The sequence below is a fragment of the Leucopleurus acutus genome (assembly GCF_964270905.1).
Source record: "Leucopleurus acutus genome assembly, chromosome: 7".
In the NCBI taxonomy this organism is placed as follows: Eukaryota; Metazoa; Chordata; class Mammalia; order Artiodactyla; family Delphinidae; genus Leucopleurus; species Leucopleurus acutus.
Genome location: NC_139150.1, coordinates 100,275,058 through 100,289,752, shown reverse-complemented (window position 1 = coordinate 100,289,752; position 14,695 = coordinate 100,275,058). Strand labels below are relative to the sequence as shown.

At 48.5% G+C, this 14,695-nt stretch overlaps 1 protein-coding gene across 3 annotated transcripts in view; it reads right to left on the bottom strand.

Moving 5' to 3' along the window:
• Nucleotides 1-634: 634 nt before the first annotated feature.
• The window catches only part of SLC39A14 (solute carrier family 39 member 14), a 47,547-nt gene continuing 33,486 nt past the window's right edge, over nucleotides 635-14,695 (bottom strand). For 2 of the 3 annotated variants that reach the window (XM_082842614.1, XM_082842615.1), the window contains exons 3-9: nucleotides 14,187-14,373; nucleotides 13,193-13,362; nucleotides 8,543-8,665; nucleotides 7,872-8,060; nucleotides 7,547-7,754; nucleotides 6,007-6,191; nucleotides 635-3,983 (exon numbers count right to left, since the gene is read on the bottom strand). In XM_082842614.1, coding sequence (XP_082698740.1) covers nucleotides 3,837-3,983; nucleotides 6,007-6,191; nucleotides 7,547-7,754; nucleotides 7,872-8,060; nucleotides 8,543-8,665; nucleotides 13,193-13,362; nucleotides 14,187-14,373 — 1,209 coding nt within the window. In that variant the 3' untranslated portion in view covers nucleotides 635-3,836. Of the gene's footprint in view, nucleotides 3,984-6,006; nucleotides 6,192-7,546; nucleotides 7,755-7,871; nucleotides 8,061-8,542; nucleotides 8,666-10,978; nucleotides 11,149-13,192; nucleotides 13,363-14,186; nucleotides 14,374-14,695 lie in introns of all 3 variants that reach the window. The other variant, XM_082842616.1, reaches the window with a different exon arrangement.

Genomic DNA, 14,695 nt, shown 5'->3' with positions numbered 1-14,695 from the left:
ACAGCTGTAGCAGACATGAGTCCAATATGGTAGCTACTTAATGAAATTTAAAATACCAACAGGAGCCACTTAATATATTATTCTTGAGTTTTTAAAAAAATGGGAGGACTGAGCAACAGGCATTTGGGAATCTCTAATGTATGTATTAATAAGATGGCATCAATTCTCTTACCCCACTGCTCGTTTTTGTGGTCGAAGATAAACAACAGATCCCTGGCCCTTTGAATGAATTGGAATAAGAACAGGTTTAGAATTTTATTTTAAGTCTCAGGACAGAAGGTTTCCCTGTAAGACATACAGGAGATGTGGTTTAAATGAACCAAGTGTACTCTCCAAGTTTCAAATCATGGATTTATACAAGTGAAAACAGTGTGACAGAAAGCTCTTCTTAGGAAACACCACAGTTCTTCCATCACTGATGAAGTCATGGGCCCCATTAAAAGATAAGTTAATCATTTAAAGTGAGTATGTTACGCTCTCTGAGGTTCCTTCTAAAACCCCTCTCCAAATGTAAGCTGGACCAGTAAAATGAAGCTTTATAAGTTAGCAAGACACCACCCCCATCTTGTGTTCAACAGTCTTCATTACACCCACGTTATTGCCAAAGATGACACTTGCGATTCAACAGTTACAGAATATAGCTTTATTTATAGAATCTTACAAATAAAAACATTTACAGTCCACATAACTTAAGTTATTTTTTTTCTAATTTATCCTCATAACACCTGAGTTATTTAAAAAAATACTGTGATGGAATTGCAGAACTGTAAAAGGAAATATGAATAATAAAAATCTAACCTCTCTTGCAAAAATCAGACAACTTTTCGTTTTTGTTTTTTTTTTTTTTGCGGTACGCAGGCTTCTCACCGTTGTGGCCTCTCCCGTTGCGGAGCACAGGCTCCGGACGCGCAGGCTCAGCGGCCATGGCTCACAGGCCCAGCCGCTCCACGGCACGCGGGATCCTCCCGGTCCGGGGCACGAACCGGTGCCCCCTGCATCGGCAGGCGGACTCCCAACCACTGCACCACCAGGGAAGCCCAACTTTTCGTTTTTTAAGCAGATTTCCAACATATTACCATCTCCACATTACCATGTGGAAGAGGACTTACTAAAAACAGGTCTTAGGATACTCGAACAGAGAAGCCTTCTTTTTAAAACCCAGGGTGAAGGACCAATGAAGGAAAGACCTAAGTTGACACTAGACACAAAAAACCTTTGGGCAAGGACAGAAGGCAACCTGCAAGCCAGGGTGAGGGTGAGAAGCAGCAGAACCCCTGCTCCTGGGTCACTGCTCCTGCACGTGACACATACTTTCCTTGTTATCCTTAATGGGAGCCGGTCCACGCAGGGAAAGGGAGGGTGAAGATGCTAGTGCCAGAGGTGAAAAAGGTCCTCAGAACTCGATATTCCTCAGACTTCTAATATGTACAAATGCTTAAAACAGCAAATCCAACACTTCAAAAAGAAATGGCCACATTTTCAATTGAGGAAAATCTGTTGCCAATGGCAACACATAATCAGTTGCACGATTTCAGTGTCTCCACCCCTAAGCTCAAAGTAGGACTGGCCTCTGGACCAATTAGTTTGAAGAGAATTTCCCTTTGAGGCAGCTGTCTGTGAAAGGAAAGTTAGTTCTTAATATAGGTGTGCATGAGAAGGGAGGGCACCCTGCTACTTCGTATTTTAGTTTTTAATTTGCTCAAGGTTACATTTTTGAGCTCTTCTCCTAAAACTAGAAACCCACTAACTCTTACTTAGGATTCTACTCCAAGAATAATAGTATTTGTAAGGAATGACAGATCTATAGGGGATGCTAAAATTATAAATTTAATACATCCATGTGAATTAAGGGAAGCAAAATCTTCTGAAGTCCTAAGGTTTGAGTTATTTCCTGCTAGCTCCTGAAAGCAGTTTGAGGGAAATCAAACAGAAAAGACAAAGAATCGTTTTAAAACAGTAACAATGACAATAGTAATGACAATATAAAAAGTTAGATCCCAACATTCAAGGAATTGGTTCTTTGGTAAAAACTGGACCATAATCCTACCAGGAGTCTGTCCTGATAGTTCACCTAGAATCGTGAGAACTGAGTTTTCCTCCTTCTTCCGCCCATTCTCAAATCTATCAAAGTCAACAGGCAAGATGAGAAAAACGTATAAAGCATCACCAGTGGTTTTCCCACTCATGTTCTTTTCAAGAATAGTCCTGGTTTGACGGATGTTTCCCAAGGGGTGGGGGGAGGCGGGTAGGGGAAAAAAGCCAGAGTAGATGCTGCTTTTAACTACCATAGAATGGAAAGTTTTCCTGTCAGAACGGAAAAACTAACGGGTGGTGGTGACGGACCAGGACTCGTCAGCCACATGCACAAATCGGTCTGCGAACACAGCCCCTGGGCTGCGACTGTGGGCACCACTGAGGAAGGCTTCTGGAGAGGTCGGCTCCCCAGAGTGGCTAAAGAATCTCACATTATCAATATGATAATAATAAAGCAATTCACCTAGTGAACCTGGAGATTAGCTCCCCTCGAAGCCAGAGCTCTGAGGAGAGGGCTCCACAGGGCCGGCGGCTGGCCTACGGTCTCACACACAAGTCTATCAGTCCGTTTTTCTGAAGAGAGTTAGAGCAATTCCTATTCAGTTCAATACAGGATTCGCCCTTGCTTGTTTGGGGTGAGGGAGAAAGGGGGAACCCCAGACGGTGCAGCAGAACCCATGGGTCCTCTATTCTGCAAACCCCAGGGATGCCCCCATCCAAGCTCTGGATCTTCCATCTCAGAGTTCTATCACTGTTACTTATGGAATCAGTAAACCCTAAATGTTGCCTGCGCTGATTCCGTTTCTGATTACCCTTGTCAAGAAGACCACAAGCTGCACTCCAATTCTGTAAGTCAGCTTGCCACCTGTCAGCACAACTGTTGACCAGGGAGGTAAATCTGTGCAGTCTGCCCTCTGACACGGGCACCGTCAATGTGCTTAGAATGTGCCTCCAGGGAGTCTCCCGGGAGATGGGGGTGGAAATCACAGCAAAGCCAACGGATTTCTCACAGGTCTCTCTTCTCTGCCCTCCAGTCTGCCAGTGTTCATCCAAAAGGAGGGGAGGTTCAGGCAACAGAACCTACCTGCTGGCTCACCTGGACGGCCACGAAACACCAGGTGCAGAACCGGTGCCAAGCATCCCAGAGGGAACAGGTAACCATCCTGACAAGACACACACCCCCATCTCAGGGTGATCCTTGTCTCTCCCTCCCGCCCTTCTCATCTGTTTCCAGCTTTCAGTTCTCTTTGAAAGAATAGGCAACTGAACAGATTTTGAAAGAATAAGAGGGATTCCTGTCTTCTATACCTTTTCTGTAAAAATAGGCGGATTCGCTTACAAATGGGTCACCTTGAGGCCGAGGAAACACATTTAGATTTATGGGCCCCAAAGTATAGATTCACCTCCTGATATTTCTAACCAAGTTGTGAGCCCTGGCTATCTTTTTGCATTGTCGGGCAAAGGATTCAAAAGGTCTCAGTGCTGGTTGGAAGAGAAAGAGGCCAGGGCAACCAGAGAAAAAAGTTAGTCTTGTCTTTTAAGCTGCATTCAGTTCCAGAATCACTCTGAGAAAGAAGAGGAAAGGGGGAGAGGCACTACCTAGAGGCTGGTTACCAGGGCAGCTTATTCCTAGGATACAGCATTTTAAAAACAGCTAACATTTGAATGCAGGGATACAGTCTCCATGTCACAGTTTTTAATAGAACTGCCTCTTCCGAGGTGCTTCCTGGATGAGGAGTCCTCGGGCCAGGGATCAGCGGCCAAGGGCCCGACTGCCAACCCCGCCGGCTCCTGGCAGGGCCCTACCCGATCTGGATCTGTCCCGAATACATAGTGAGGACCAGCATGATGCTGAAACCAGTCAAGAGGCCCACGTTCTGGATGACAAAGGGGATCAAGACACTGCCGTTCCTTTCATCCTCTTGGCAGACCTCGTTCATCTCAGGGAACTGGGGAAGAAGAAAAAAACACGAGAGCTGCAGTTCCTTTCTTAACCTTTAAGTGCAGGACAATTCAGTCATATGTATATTACCTAACAATTATTACAACATTTACTATTATTATATTTTTGCATTATAAGGCCACCACAATCATTAGTATAAATATATGATTATAATAGTTATAACTAAGATATATAATATACGATTGGTTTACAAAGAAAATCAACAGCAGTAACTTCTAGAACTTAAACGTTAGAGCCTTTCTCCAAGGTGGTTACCACTACTTTACAGCTATGGAAGTGAAACAAAGTACGACACGTGCATGTAACCCTGGATGTGTTTAGATGCGGACTAAAAATAACCACTCTGCTAAAAATTACTGTGATCTTTAAAAACACATCAAAAGGTCCTTTTGCTATCAGAATGTTGTCACTTGTTTGGGAAACTCAGCAACCATGTAAGGGGCCAGAGAATGGAACTAAGCATTGCCGTGACTCAAGGCCTCTTGCTGCTGGCCAGCAAGGCAGGTGACAAAAATACCCTAACCCCAGGGAGGGCCACCCACCGGAGGAGAGAATCTAAGATGTTTCCATGGGCTGAGGATGGACCATGGTGGTCAATGCTCTCATCATCTCATCAAAAATACTACTTTCCGGGACTGCTCTGCTGGCGCAGTGGTTAAGACTCCGTGCTCCCAATGCAGGGGGCCCAGGTTCGTTCCCTGGTCAGGGAACTAGATCCCACATATCACAACTAAGGAGCCCGCCTGCTGCAACTTAAGACTCAGCATGACCAAATAAATAAATAAATATTAAACAAAAACAAAAAACTGCTTTCCGAGGATATGGAAAATAATTCATGCAAACCTGCTAAAGAACCGTCATGCCAACAAGGAAGGAAATCAACCTTGTTAGTTATAAAGATGCAACAACTCAGGTATTAAACTAGCAAATGCAAAACTACTTAAACGGTTATACCAAACGTTAGCGGGTACGATGTACACTTTCAGACACTGCTAACGATGTAAATTAAAGGAGGGTAAGCTTTTTAGAAAGCAATTTGGCAATACATATTAAAACCTCAAACCACGCATCCCTTCTGAACCAGCAATTCTTGTTCTGGAGAAGGTAAATCCCCTCACCAAATACTACTGCTAATGAGAAAAGGATGCTTTTAAAGAGTATGCAACATGAAAAATGTCTAGGATGCATTAAGTAAAAAAAAAAAAAAAAAAAAAAAAGAAACCAGGACATAAAATTGTGTACTCCATGTGATTAGAGTTATTTAAAAACAAACACAATGCATTGAGATGAAAAAGAAACAAACCCAAGTGTTGTTATTTTGGGGGAGAATAATTATGGGTAATTTCCTCTCCCTTCCTTCCCTCCCTTCCCCATTCTTTATCTATAAGTCTCTATTCTGTAATACTTAAAGTAAGGACCCCGGAGTTGAGATACATCATTTTCTTTAAGGACATATGCTAAAGGAACATAGGCCTTTCATCCTTTAAAATCTAATGTCCCCTTAAAAGGCATTGAACAGTACACTTTTATTTACAAATCGTGTGGCATGTGACTTGATTCCTCAATAAAGTTATTATTGGTGGCGCAGCGGTTAAGAATCTGCCCGCCAATGCAGCGGACACAGGTTCGATCCCTGGTCCGGGAAGATCCACATGCCACGGAGCAATTAAGCCCGTATGCCACAACCTCTGAGCCTGAGCTCTAGAGCCCACGAGCCACAACTACTGAGCCCCCACACTCTAGGGCCCGCGTGCTTAGAGCCCGTGCTCCACAACAAGAGAAGCCACTGCAACGAGAAGCCCGCGCACCGCAACAAAGAGTAGCCCCCGCTCGCCGCAGCTAGAGAAAGCCCGCGCACAGCAACGAAGACCCAATGCAGCCAAAAATAAATAAATAAATTTTAAAAACAAAAAAACTAACTAATGCCCCTTAGCTGTCCTCCCAATCCAACGAATTTCATAACTCGATCCAGTTTTGGCTACAAGGCATTAAAACTATGGAAGACTTACCATATCAGCCAGAGAAATATACAAGAACATTCCTCCAGCCAGGGCAAAGATCCAGTTGGCAGAGAAGTGGCTGCCAGCTAAGATGCCGAAGGCCAGGCCCACGTAACAGCAGCAGGCAGAGAGGAAGTTGAAGAAGAGAGCCTGCTGGATACTCATGCCGGCATTGAGCAGGATGACAAAGTCTCCTATGGTGGGGACAACAAGAGGGGAGGGTGTGGACAAAAGATTCATACTAGGTCGTGGGACACACAGCTTGATGAGGACATGCTTAAACGCTGGATGGAGTGTGGGTGAAAATCAAGATGGCCCCAGACTGGAGATCACGGTGACAAGACTAGGGCCCGCTTCACCACCACGCCGAGGAGCTGTCTCCAGCTGTGAGGCTGGGAGCGCACAACCAGCCTAGAGGCTGACAACAATGCACAGGATTTTCAAAAGAGAAAACCGTCTAGCAAGGGCCTCATTTCTCTCTTTTCTTTCTTTTTTTTCTTTTTGCAGTCCGCGGGCCTCTCACTGCTGTGGCCTCTCCCGCCGCGGAGCACAGGCTCCGGACGCGCAGGCTCAGCGGCCATGGCTCACGGGCCCAGCCGCTCCGCGGCATGTGGGATCTTCGCGGACCGGGGCACGAACCCGCGTCCCCTGCATCGGCAGGCGGACTCTCAACCACTGCGCCACCAGGGAAGCCCTCATTTCTCTTTTGATTGATGGTGAAACGGAAGGAGCTTCCTTCCTCAAAACTGCAATGAATGGTATTTTTCGAAAACAAAATTGAGACCGAGAGAAATAGTAATTTGCCCAGTCACAAGCCAATAAATGGCAAAGCCAGGACATGACCTTGAGTGTCTGAGACTTCAAAAAGTCTAGGCTTTTTACACTCTCCCTCTGATAAAACCAAGGACCTTCCAGCCCCTGGTTCATCTATTTCTTCTACCCACCAGACTTCTAACATACATCTCAGCCTTTGGAAGATTAACAGGATGTAAGAGATAACCTATATTGAGCACTTAGAATAGCGTACGGCACGCAGTAAGTCCTTTGCACTATTTTTTCCTTTTGCTTTTTACGATGAATCAATGAGGTAGGTACCAGTATTAAGCCCAGTGTAGAGGTGAGGAAACAGCCACAGGTTATGGGACTATGGGGAAACAACCATCCCAGTAAAAAATGCCATCATTTCCAATGATCAATTTTCTTTCTTTCTTCCTTCCTCCCTCCCTCCCTCCCTCCCTCCCTCCCTCCCTCCCTCTCTCTCTCTCTCTCTTTCTTTCGCCATGCTGTGCAGCATGCGGGATCTTAGCTCCCTGACCAGGGATCGAACCCGTGCCCCCTGCAGTGGAAGCGTGGAATCTTAACCATTAGAAAGCCAGGGAAGTCCCGTCCAATGATCAATTTTCAATTATTAACTCAGCTGTTGAGAATTAGTGGTTTGATTTCACATAGCATAGAAAATGTGTTAATTAATCATAATGTGTATTCTGAAGTGGGGGGAGGAGTCAGCACAAGCGGAAGGGGCTGGGGGGCGGGGTGTGAGCACACTTACCTAGCTCGTGTGGGAACTCCTCGCAGAGGATGGCCACCGAGGTGCTGATGCCTTGGAAGACAGACACGGTGAAGGAGGCACCAATAGCCAGGCCATCGATGAAATTATGGAGGCCGTCGCTCAGGGTGATCATCCAGGCCAGTGTGCCGATGTCAGAGTAGCGGACACCTTTCAGCCAGTAGCAGGCGCTCTGGGAAGCCTGCAGGTCCTGCAAGAAAGCCCCCCTGTCAAAGGGTGGACGACGGACCTTCAAGGTAGGCCCGAGTCATCAAGGCCATTACCACTTAAGGGCCCCTGCCCCCCCAGCAGTGGATGGCCCACTGACCTGGACAGAGAGGGAGCCCACGATGACCTTCTCGTCCATCACAGGGGCCTTCCCATCCAGCTCGCCACTGCAGCGCTGAGAAATCATGTGGTCCAGATCCCCGTTCTGCAGCTTCTCCGTCACCCCCTCCTCCTGGTCCTTCTGGGAAGGCAGCGTCTCAGAGGCATAATGGCTGTGTCCGTGATGATGCTGGAGGGACCACAGGGAGGGGTCGGGTCAGTGCAACACTCACCAAAACCACCTACCCGGCAGGAGCTCCAAGCACCGGGAAGACCTCACTCCCACCATCCAAGAAAACACAAGTAGGCAATAGGACAGAAACCTAGGGCAAGGTGTTGGAGAAAGCTGAATCGAAGGGCACGTGGTGCTGCCACGGTACGGATCTCAGAGGAGGGACCTCAGGGCCAACACTCATCCCTGCCAGGAGGCACAGCAAAGAACATTTACAGCTGCTCCTCGCAATGGCTAATGATTCGCCCTCACCCACTGCTAATACCCTCCTGAGGTGAAGTGAGATATCTACTCATGAAATAGTTTGTGGGTTGGAATCCATGGCGGGAGGATCCAGGTAAGCTCACTGGGTTGGCACTGAGGTAACACCACTACCGGACACAGTTCTGAGATGGATGCTCTCCCTAGAGGCGCTTCTTTTACCAACGATTAGGCCTCACCTCATTTTTCTGCTTAAGAAGCATCTTCAAGACCTTCTCTGTGAAAAAGAAGAGATAAAAGCCCCCAAACACCACTGCAGACTTGGAGACATAATAATCTTCCAGAGGGTTGAAACCAAAAGCCTGTGGATCCAAGAAAACAAAATGAGTTTAAGAATATAGAAAATCTTCACTGGTCCCCTCTCATCTCTTTAACCACTTGACTCTAGGAAAGGAAGAGACCGGGACAACTCTGCCATGTACTCAATCCCTTTCCAGCAAAAATCTAACCCTCGATGTTTCCCTAATGTCACATCACCAGACCCGCTGGGTTCTCTCTAGCTTATTTTCTGATGCAAAAGACAGATCGTCTTTAGAATTTTACTCTCAGGAAGAACAGCCTTGGATGTGGCCTTTCTACTTTTAATGAGGACTCTGTCTTCACTTCTCCTGGAGCTTTGCTACAAGGACAGACTCTGCCGGCAGATTCCATCTTTAAGGAGGAGACACTCGTGTTTGTTTTCATCGTTATATAGCGTTCCTGGCTGATCTGCCTGTAAACACACAGGGAGATGGTACAGTTATACTTTCTAAAATGGGAAATCCTTTCTCCAGTTAAATAGTAAGAATTGCGGCATCTTCCTGACCGCAGACCTCCCAGTGACCACAAAGCCAAGAAAGCGGACTGTGGGACTGCACGTGTCAATTTTGGGGGTTTTGTCTTGGTTTCTGGAAACTTCACTTACTATGGCCAAAAGAAAGAAGGAAAAAAAAAAAAAGAATCCATTGGGAAGCAGATAGGAGTAGAAATGAGGAGAATTCCATTCTCAGTGATGCTTCTGACTTGTGCGGGGGGGGGGGGGGGGGGGCCTTGGGAAAGTGTCTGCTGACCTGCTCCTAAGTTTTCTGATAGGAAATGGGCCTCTCGAATAAACGCCAGCCTTCTCGTGAATAGGTCCCAGATAAAAGACCACCAGTACCAGGAACTCCGGGCTGCTTTAAAGCTAAGTGTTTGTCTTTTCTATTTTAAAGGGACGAAATGCAATCTCTTAGGGTAGTTTTCTAAGAGACATTAAAGGTCAAGTTCTAGAATAGAAATTACTCATTCCGGCCAACTTTCCAGGAGAGTCCAATCATCTTACGGAAAAGTGGGGTGGAAAGAGGCAACTAACAGTTCTCCACAAAAAGCACTAATGTATGAGCTCTTGTGCAGGTCAGATTCTGTATCTGTTAAATGGGTACAACATTCCTTGTTTCCTACACATCACAGAGGTGATCTAAGGATCAACTCAGAAAACACAAAACCGCATCTTGGAAAACAAAGTGCTCTAAGGAGCCCGGGGCGTCATCTTTCTGCTTCACCTCTGGCTCATCCAGGCCCGTCAGACTACCCAGTGTAGCGCCTCAGGATTCCTGCCATCAGCAGGTCTACGCAGAGACCACATGGGATGAGAAACTCCTCCAAGGCCCTGCTAAGCCTTACAAACACTGGGCTCCTCCTCTCTCATGAAGGGTTTCCTGGTTAGCCCAGGCGAAGGGGCAAAGGTACCATCAACATGTGTGAGGCCAGACTGGTGGGTTCTCTCCAGCTTATTTTCTTTCTTTTCTTCTTCTTCTTTTTTTTTTAATTTTGCCAACAGCAAAACTTTACTGCGCACCTATTATATAAAGGCCCTTCCATGGATTAGGAGCTCATTATTTAATCCTCATACCTCTCTAGCTTATTTTCTGATGCAAAAGACAGGTTGTCGGGCTTCCCTGGTGGCGCAGTGGTTGAGAGTCTGCCTGCCGATGTAGGGGACGCGGGTTCGTGCCCCGGTCCGGGAAGATCCCACATGCCGCAGAGCGGCTGGGCCCGTGAGCCATGGCCACTGAGCCTGCGCGTCCGGAGCCTGTGCTCCGCAACGGGAGAGGCCACAACAGTGAGAGGCCCACGTACCAAAAAAAAAAAAAAAAAAAAGACAGGTTGTCTTTAGAATTTAACGTCCTACTGAGGAGAAGTGAGCTTTTCATTGAGACCTACGGATTCTGTTTTTGGTGCCAAAAGCTCCAAATTGGGAGCCATAACGTGACCTAACTACACTACCTCTGTTCACCCAACAGATAGCGAGCACCAGGTGTTTAAGAAACATTAACTCACGTAACCCTCACGGCATCACCCTGAGGTCCACCCTTTTTATTCTTCCCGTTTTACGTATGAGGAAACGGAAGGACAGAGAGGTCAGGTGACTTGCCCAAGGGCACAGAACTTGTGGCCGGTGGAGCTGGGATTTGAACCAGCTCTCAAAGCCTTCTCTAAGCTGCCCCTCCTCGCTCGTGCCTACATCCTAGCTTCACTTTCCAAAAGGAGAGGACCTCCTCTCTAGGCCTTCTGTGGAGATGGAGGGCCCGCCCACTGTGTCCCGCCATCCCCCAGGAGGCGGCGTGCTCCTGTGCAAGGGCCCTAGCTTGCCATACCTCGGGGATGAGCTGGAAGAGGGCGTTGGAGTAGAGGGTTCCAATCGCCAGAGCTATGAAGTAGAGCAGCAGCCTCTTGTAAAAAGTCTTCTTCATGAAGGGCACCACGCTGGCCCCCATCAGGGAGCAGAGGGAGACGACGGTCACACAGAGGAGACCGTATCCCCAGACTGCCGGGGAGGGGGAGCCAGCCCCACCCAGGACAGGGACAAGGGCGAACGCCCCACGGCACGGCAGCCACCATTCAGGGAGAGAGGTGGAGAGGGCGGGAGGTAGAGTGGGAGGGGGTTTTGGCGGATATTAACAAAGGAGGCAACAGGAAAAATCAGAGACAAGCAGGGAGGGAGAGAGAAACAGAGCATTTGTTAGTGATTCAAGTCCAATGAAATTTCCTTCAATCGGCTCAGGAGAAACGGGGAGGAACGCGCGGTGGCCTTGGAACCCCGCGTCTCTCGCCCCTGCTGCCTGGTGGCTGCTGAGTCCCGCCTGCTAGCTGCTGTGCCTGGCAGGGCAGGTCCTGCCTTGGCCTGTAGCCGAGGTGTGCTCAGGCCTAGCCAGGGGCTGCCTAGCAGACTTTGGACTCGAGAGCTCTAGGGAACAGGAAACCAGAGCAAGGGGAAGAGACCGACAGATCACTGGGCTGCCGTGTTGGCACGTCTGACCCTCGCTATGCAGGCACATGGGACACTCCCCACACCCGGTCTGCTCTGTGCAGGGCAGAAGGGACGGACAAGTAAGGTCCGATGGCCACAACATCCATTCTCTTAACATCTCAGGTTTTGTTTTTTTCCTATGACCTTGTTTTGTTTTTTCTTTTTGTTTTCGGTTATGCCCCGAAACTTGCAGGATCTCAGTTCCCCGACCAGGGACTGAACCTGGGCCATGGCACAGGAAACCCTGAATCCTAACCACTAGGCCACCAGGGAACTCCCTCAGGTTTTGCTTTATTTGTTTGTTTCCATTTGCTTTGAGAGGGCTGCAGTGTAGAGAACAGAGTTCCAAGATCACCCCGTCAAAAAATATTTCCTCTACCATTTCCCAGTGTCACACACTCCGGGCAGGACAAAAGTGAGCCAGGATGAGGCCTCCCCTGTGAGCCCAGGGGCGGAGTATGTACCATTATTGTATTCCCATTCAACAGGCAACACAGCATTTCATTTCCAATCTTGAAAAAAAATTAATAAATTTAATTTCTGGAGCCGAAAAAAAAGTAGCCCAGGATGAGGCCTGCCCTGAGAAGTGCTTGCTAGATTCATGTGGAATTCTGACATAGCATCAAGATGGTTCACCTTCAACCAGATCTCTCTCCTCATCATGAAGAGGGAACAGGCAAGGCAAGGATGGCATCCCGTAGAGTCTTTTGACTGGAAAGGCCAGGCAGCTGCCTATGGAAGGCGGCCATCAACATTCCCAAAGAAGGTCCACACATCACCCATCGCCCCACTGCACGTCCTTGCCTGAGCTGACAGGTGGGCAGACTGTCACCTTGGGTCTTATTTTTTTTAGCTCCTCAGTGGTTACAATTAAAGAACAAAATCAACAAACATTTCAGAACAGTCAAGTAAGGGTGCCAGGAAGTCAGTCCTATCAGGAAAAAGTCAAGATGCAAGGTGTGAAGGACGGTGGGTCCCTTTCCTTTATTTGGTAATTTTGATTTCGCTTTTTTCATTAAATAGTCTTGATTCTAATTTTGGCCCTCTATACTGTGGATTAGGGCCTGCTTAAAAAAAAAAGGATCACGTACTTTTTAGGTCAATACAACTTTTCAGTCGGTAACCTCTTTCCTTCCACTTCATTCCAGGTGGATCATCTCTTGGTGGCCACACCTGAGTACGGCCAGGTCCTCTATTTAGAACAGAGGGGGTCTGGAGGACCAAGGGCAGGGACAGCCACCACCGGCTGCTTTCCTTTCCAGCCCTGCCGACAGGGCTTAGGAAAGGCACTGACTGGGGAAGGAGGCTGACAGGTCCCCAGCATGGGGAACAAGTGCTGAGAGCCTTGCATCTGACATCCCCTGAAGAGGCCAGAGGCAAACCTGGGTGCCCCAGGAGTGAGAGGAGGGCCCTTGAGATCCAGAGGCAGAAGTCATTTGCATCCCTTGACATGAGGAAGAAGTTAATGTTTCAGGTGGCGGCTGTCAGGTGCCTTGGAGCACAGGGTCGGGGCGGGGACGCCCCAGGGAGACAGGACGCGCACGTTTCTTTTCTACTGCACCTCTGGGATGAGCTGGAAGAGCGCGTTAGAGAGCAGCGTTCCAATGGACAGGGCGATGAAGTAAGTGAGCACACGGCTGAAAAACGCTTTCTCCGTGCACGGCAGGACGAGGACTCCCAGGAGAGAGGCCAGGTTAATCAGTGAGACACTGAGGAAACCAAAGCCCCACACTGTGGAGGAACAAGAACAGACGAGGGCCTCCATTACTGAGGGTGGAGGTACTCTTGCTGCCGGGGGCAGCCCGTTCTGAACTCAGCGGCAATCGGGGCAGAAAGAGATCTGCCAACCCATCAGTAAATGCTTGTTGAGTCCACCTCTTGCTGGGTGCTGTGGAGAAGCCTAAAAATATACACCAAAGCTGCTAGCCAAAAGCAGCTTACCTTTCAGATGGAGGGGCAGATGAAAGGCTATAGACCACAGGAGTTAAATAACGACAGCAGGAAACGACGTGGGGTGTGACACAGGTGGCACATGCCAGGTAGCAAGTGCCAGGCTGCTCACACCAGCACGACAGGATTGCAGAAGGTCAATCCAGGCCCAAGGGAGCCGTGTGCACACACAGGCCACGGTGAACCACTGCGGCTGGAGCAGGGGTACCAGGCAGGGGAGGGGGAGGAGAATGAAGTGGGTGAAATGGGCCGAGGGCAGACTGTGAAAGGCCTTAGATGCTAAACTCAAAAATCAAGGTGTTGGCCCCCTGGTAGTTTAATGAAAACCAAAACGGAAAAGTGACCAAAAAGAGCACCTCGAGGCTGGTCCAAAAGCCCCATGACGGAACGCTCACCAGCCACGCTGCCCGGCCTGGCAATGTGCTGGACCGGTCTTGGGAGTACAGGAGATACCGGTATAGTCATTACTCCAACTCGCCCCTCCCAACGATGATAAGAGGATGATAACCGTTCAAACATTCAGCGGGCAGCTCTATCTGATCAGCCCAGCGGTCCTCATGCAGACAAGCACGGACACCAGGCCCTGCCTTCCCGTGCTGGCTCACCTTCAACTGAGCTGGGCCTCCCCTCTTCTGTCTGCTCGTTCTCCTCATTCTCCTGGTTCTCGGAGGAGCAGGCCCGGGAATCCAGCTGCTGGAGGATGGTGGGGCAGAACTCCTGGAACTCACGCCCCCCAATCCGCAACTGGTCGCTGAGGTTGTGGGCAGCAAAGAGGTCTCCAGAACTGAAGCACTGAAACCAAGTGGGAGGGGCAGAAAGCTTCTTAGGACCCAAAGTCACACCTTGCCCCTGATGAGCCTTCCAAGACGGAAAACAGAAGATGCAACTGTCCAAATTTCACGGAACCTGCAGACTAATGTCCAAGGATGAGAGCAAGGTCGTCCCTAAACTTGAAAGACTGATAAGTAATCTTAGAGATCAGCCACTCATACATACCTTCCACTCACCCATCTGTAAATGGCTACTTAGAAGCTCTGGGAACAACCGAATTCCAATCATTATGACCAGGGTGTGGCTTCTGGGGAACATGCCTCTATGTGCATACCTGAAGATA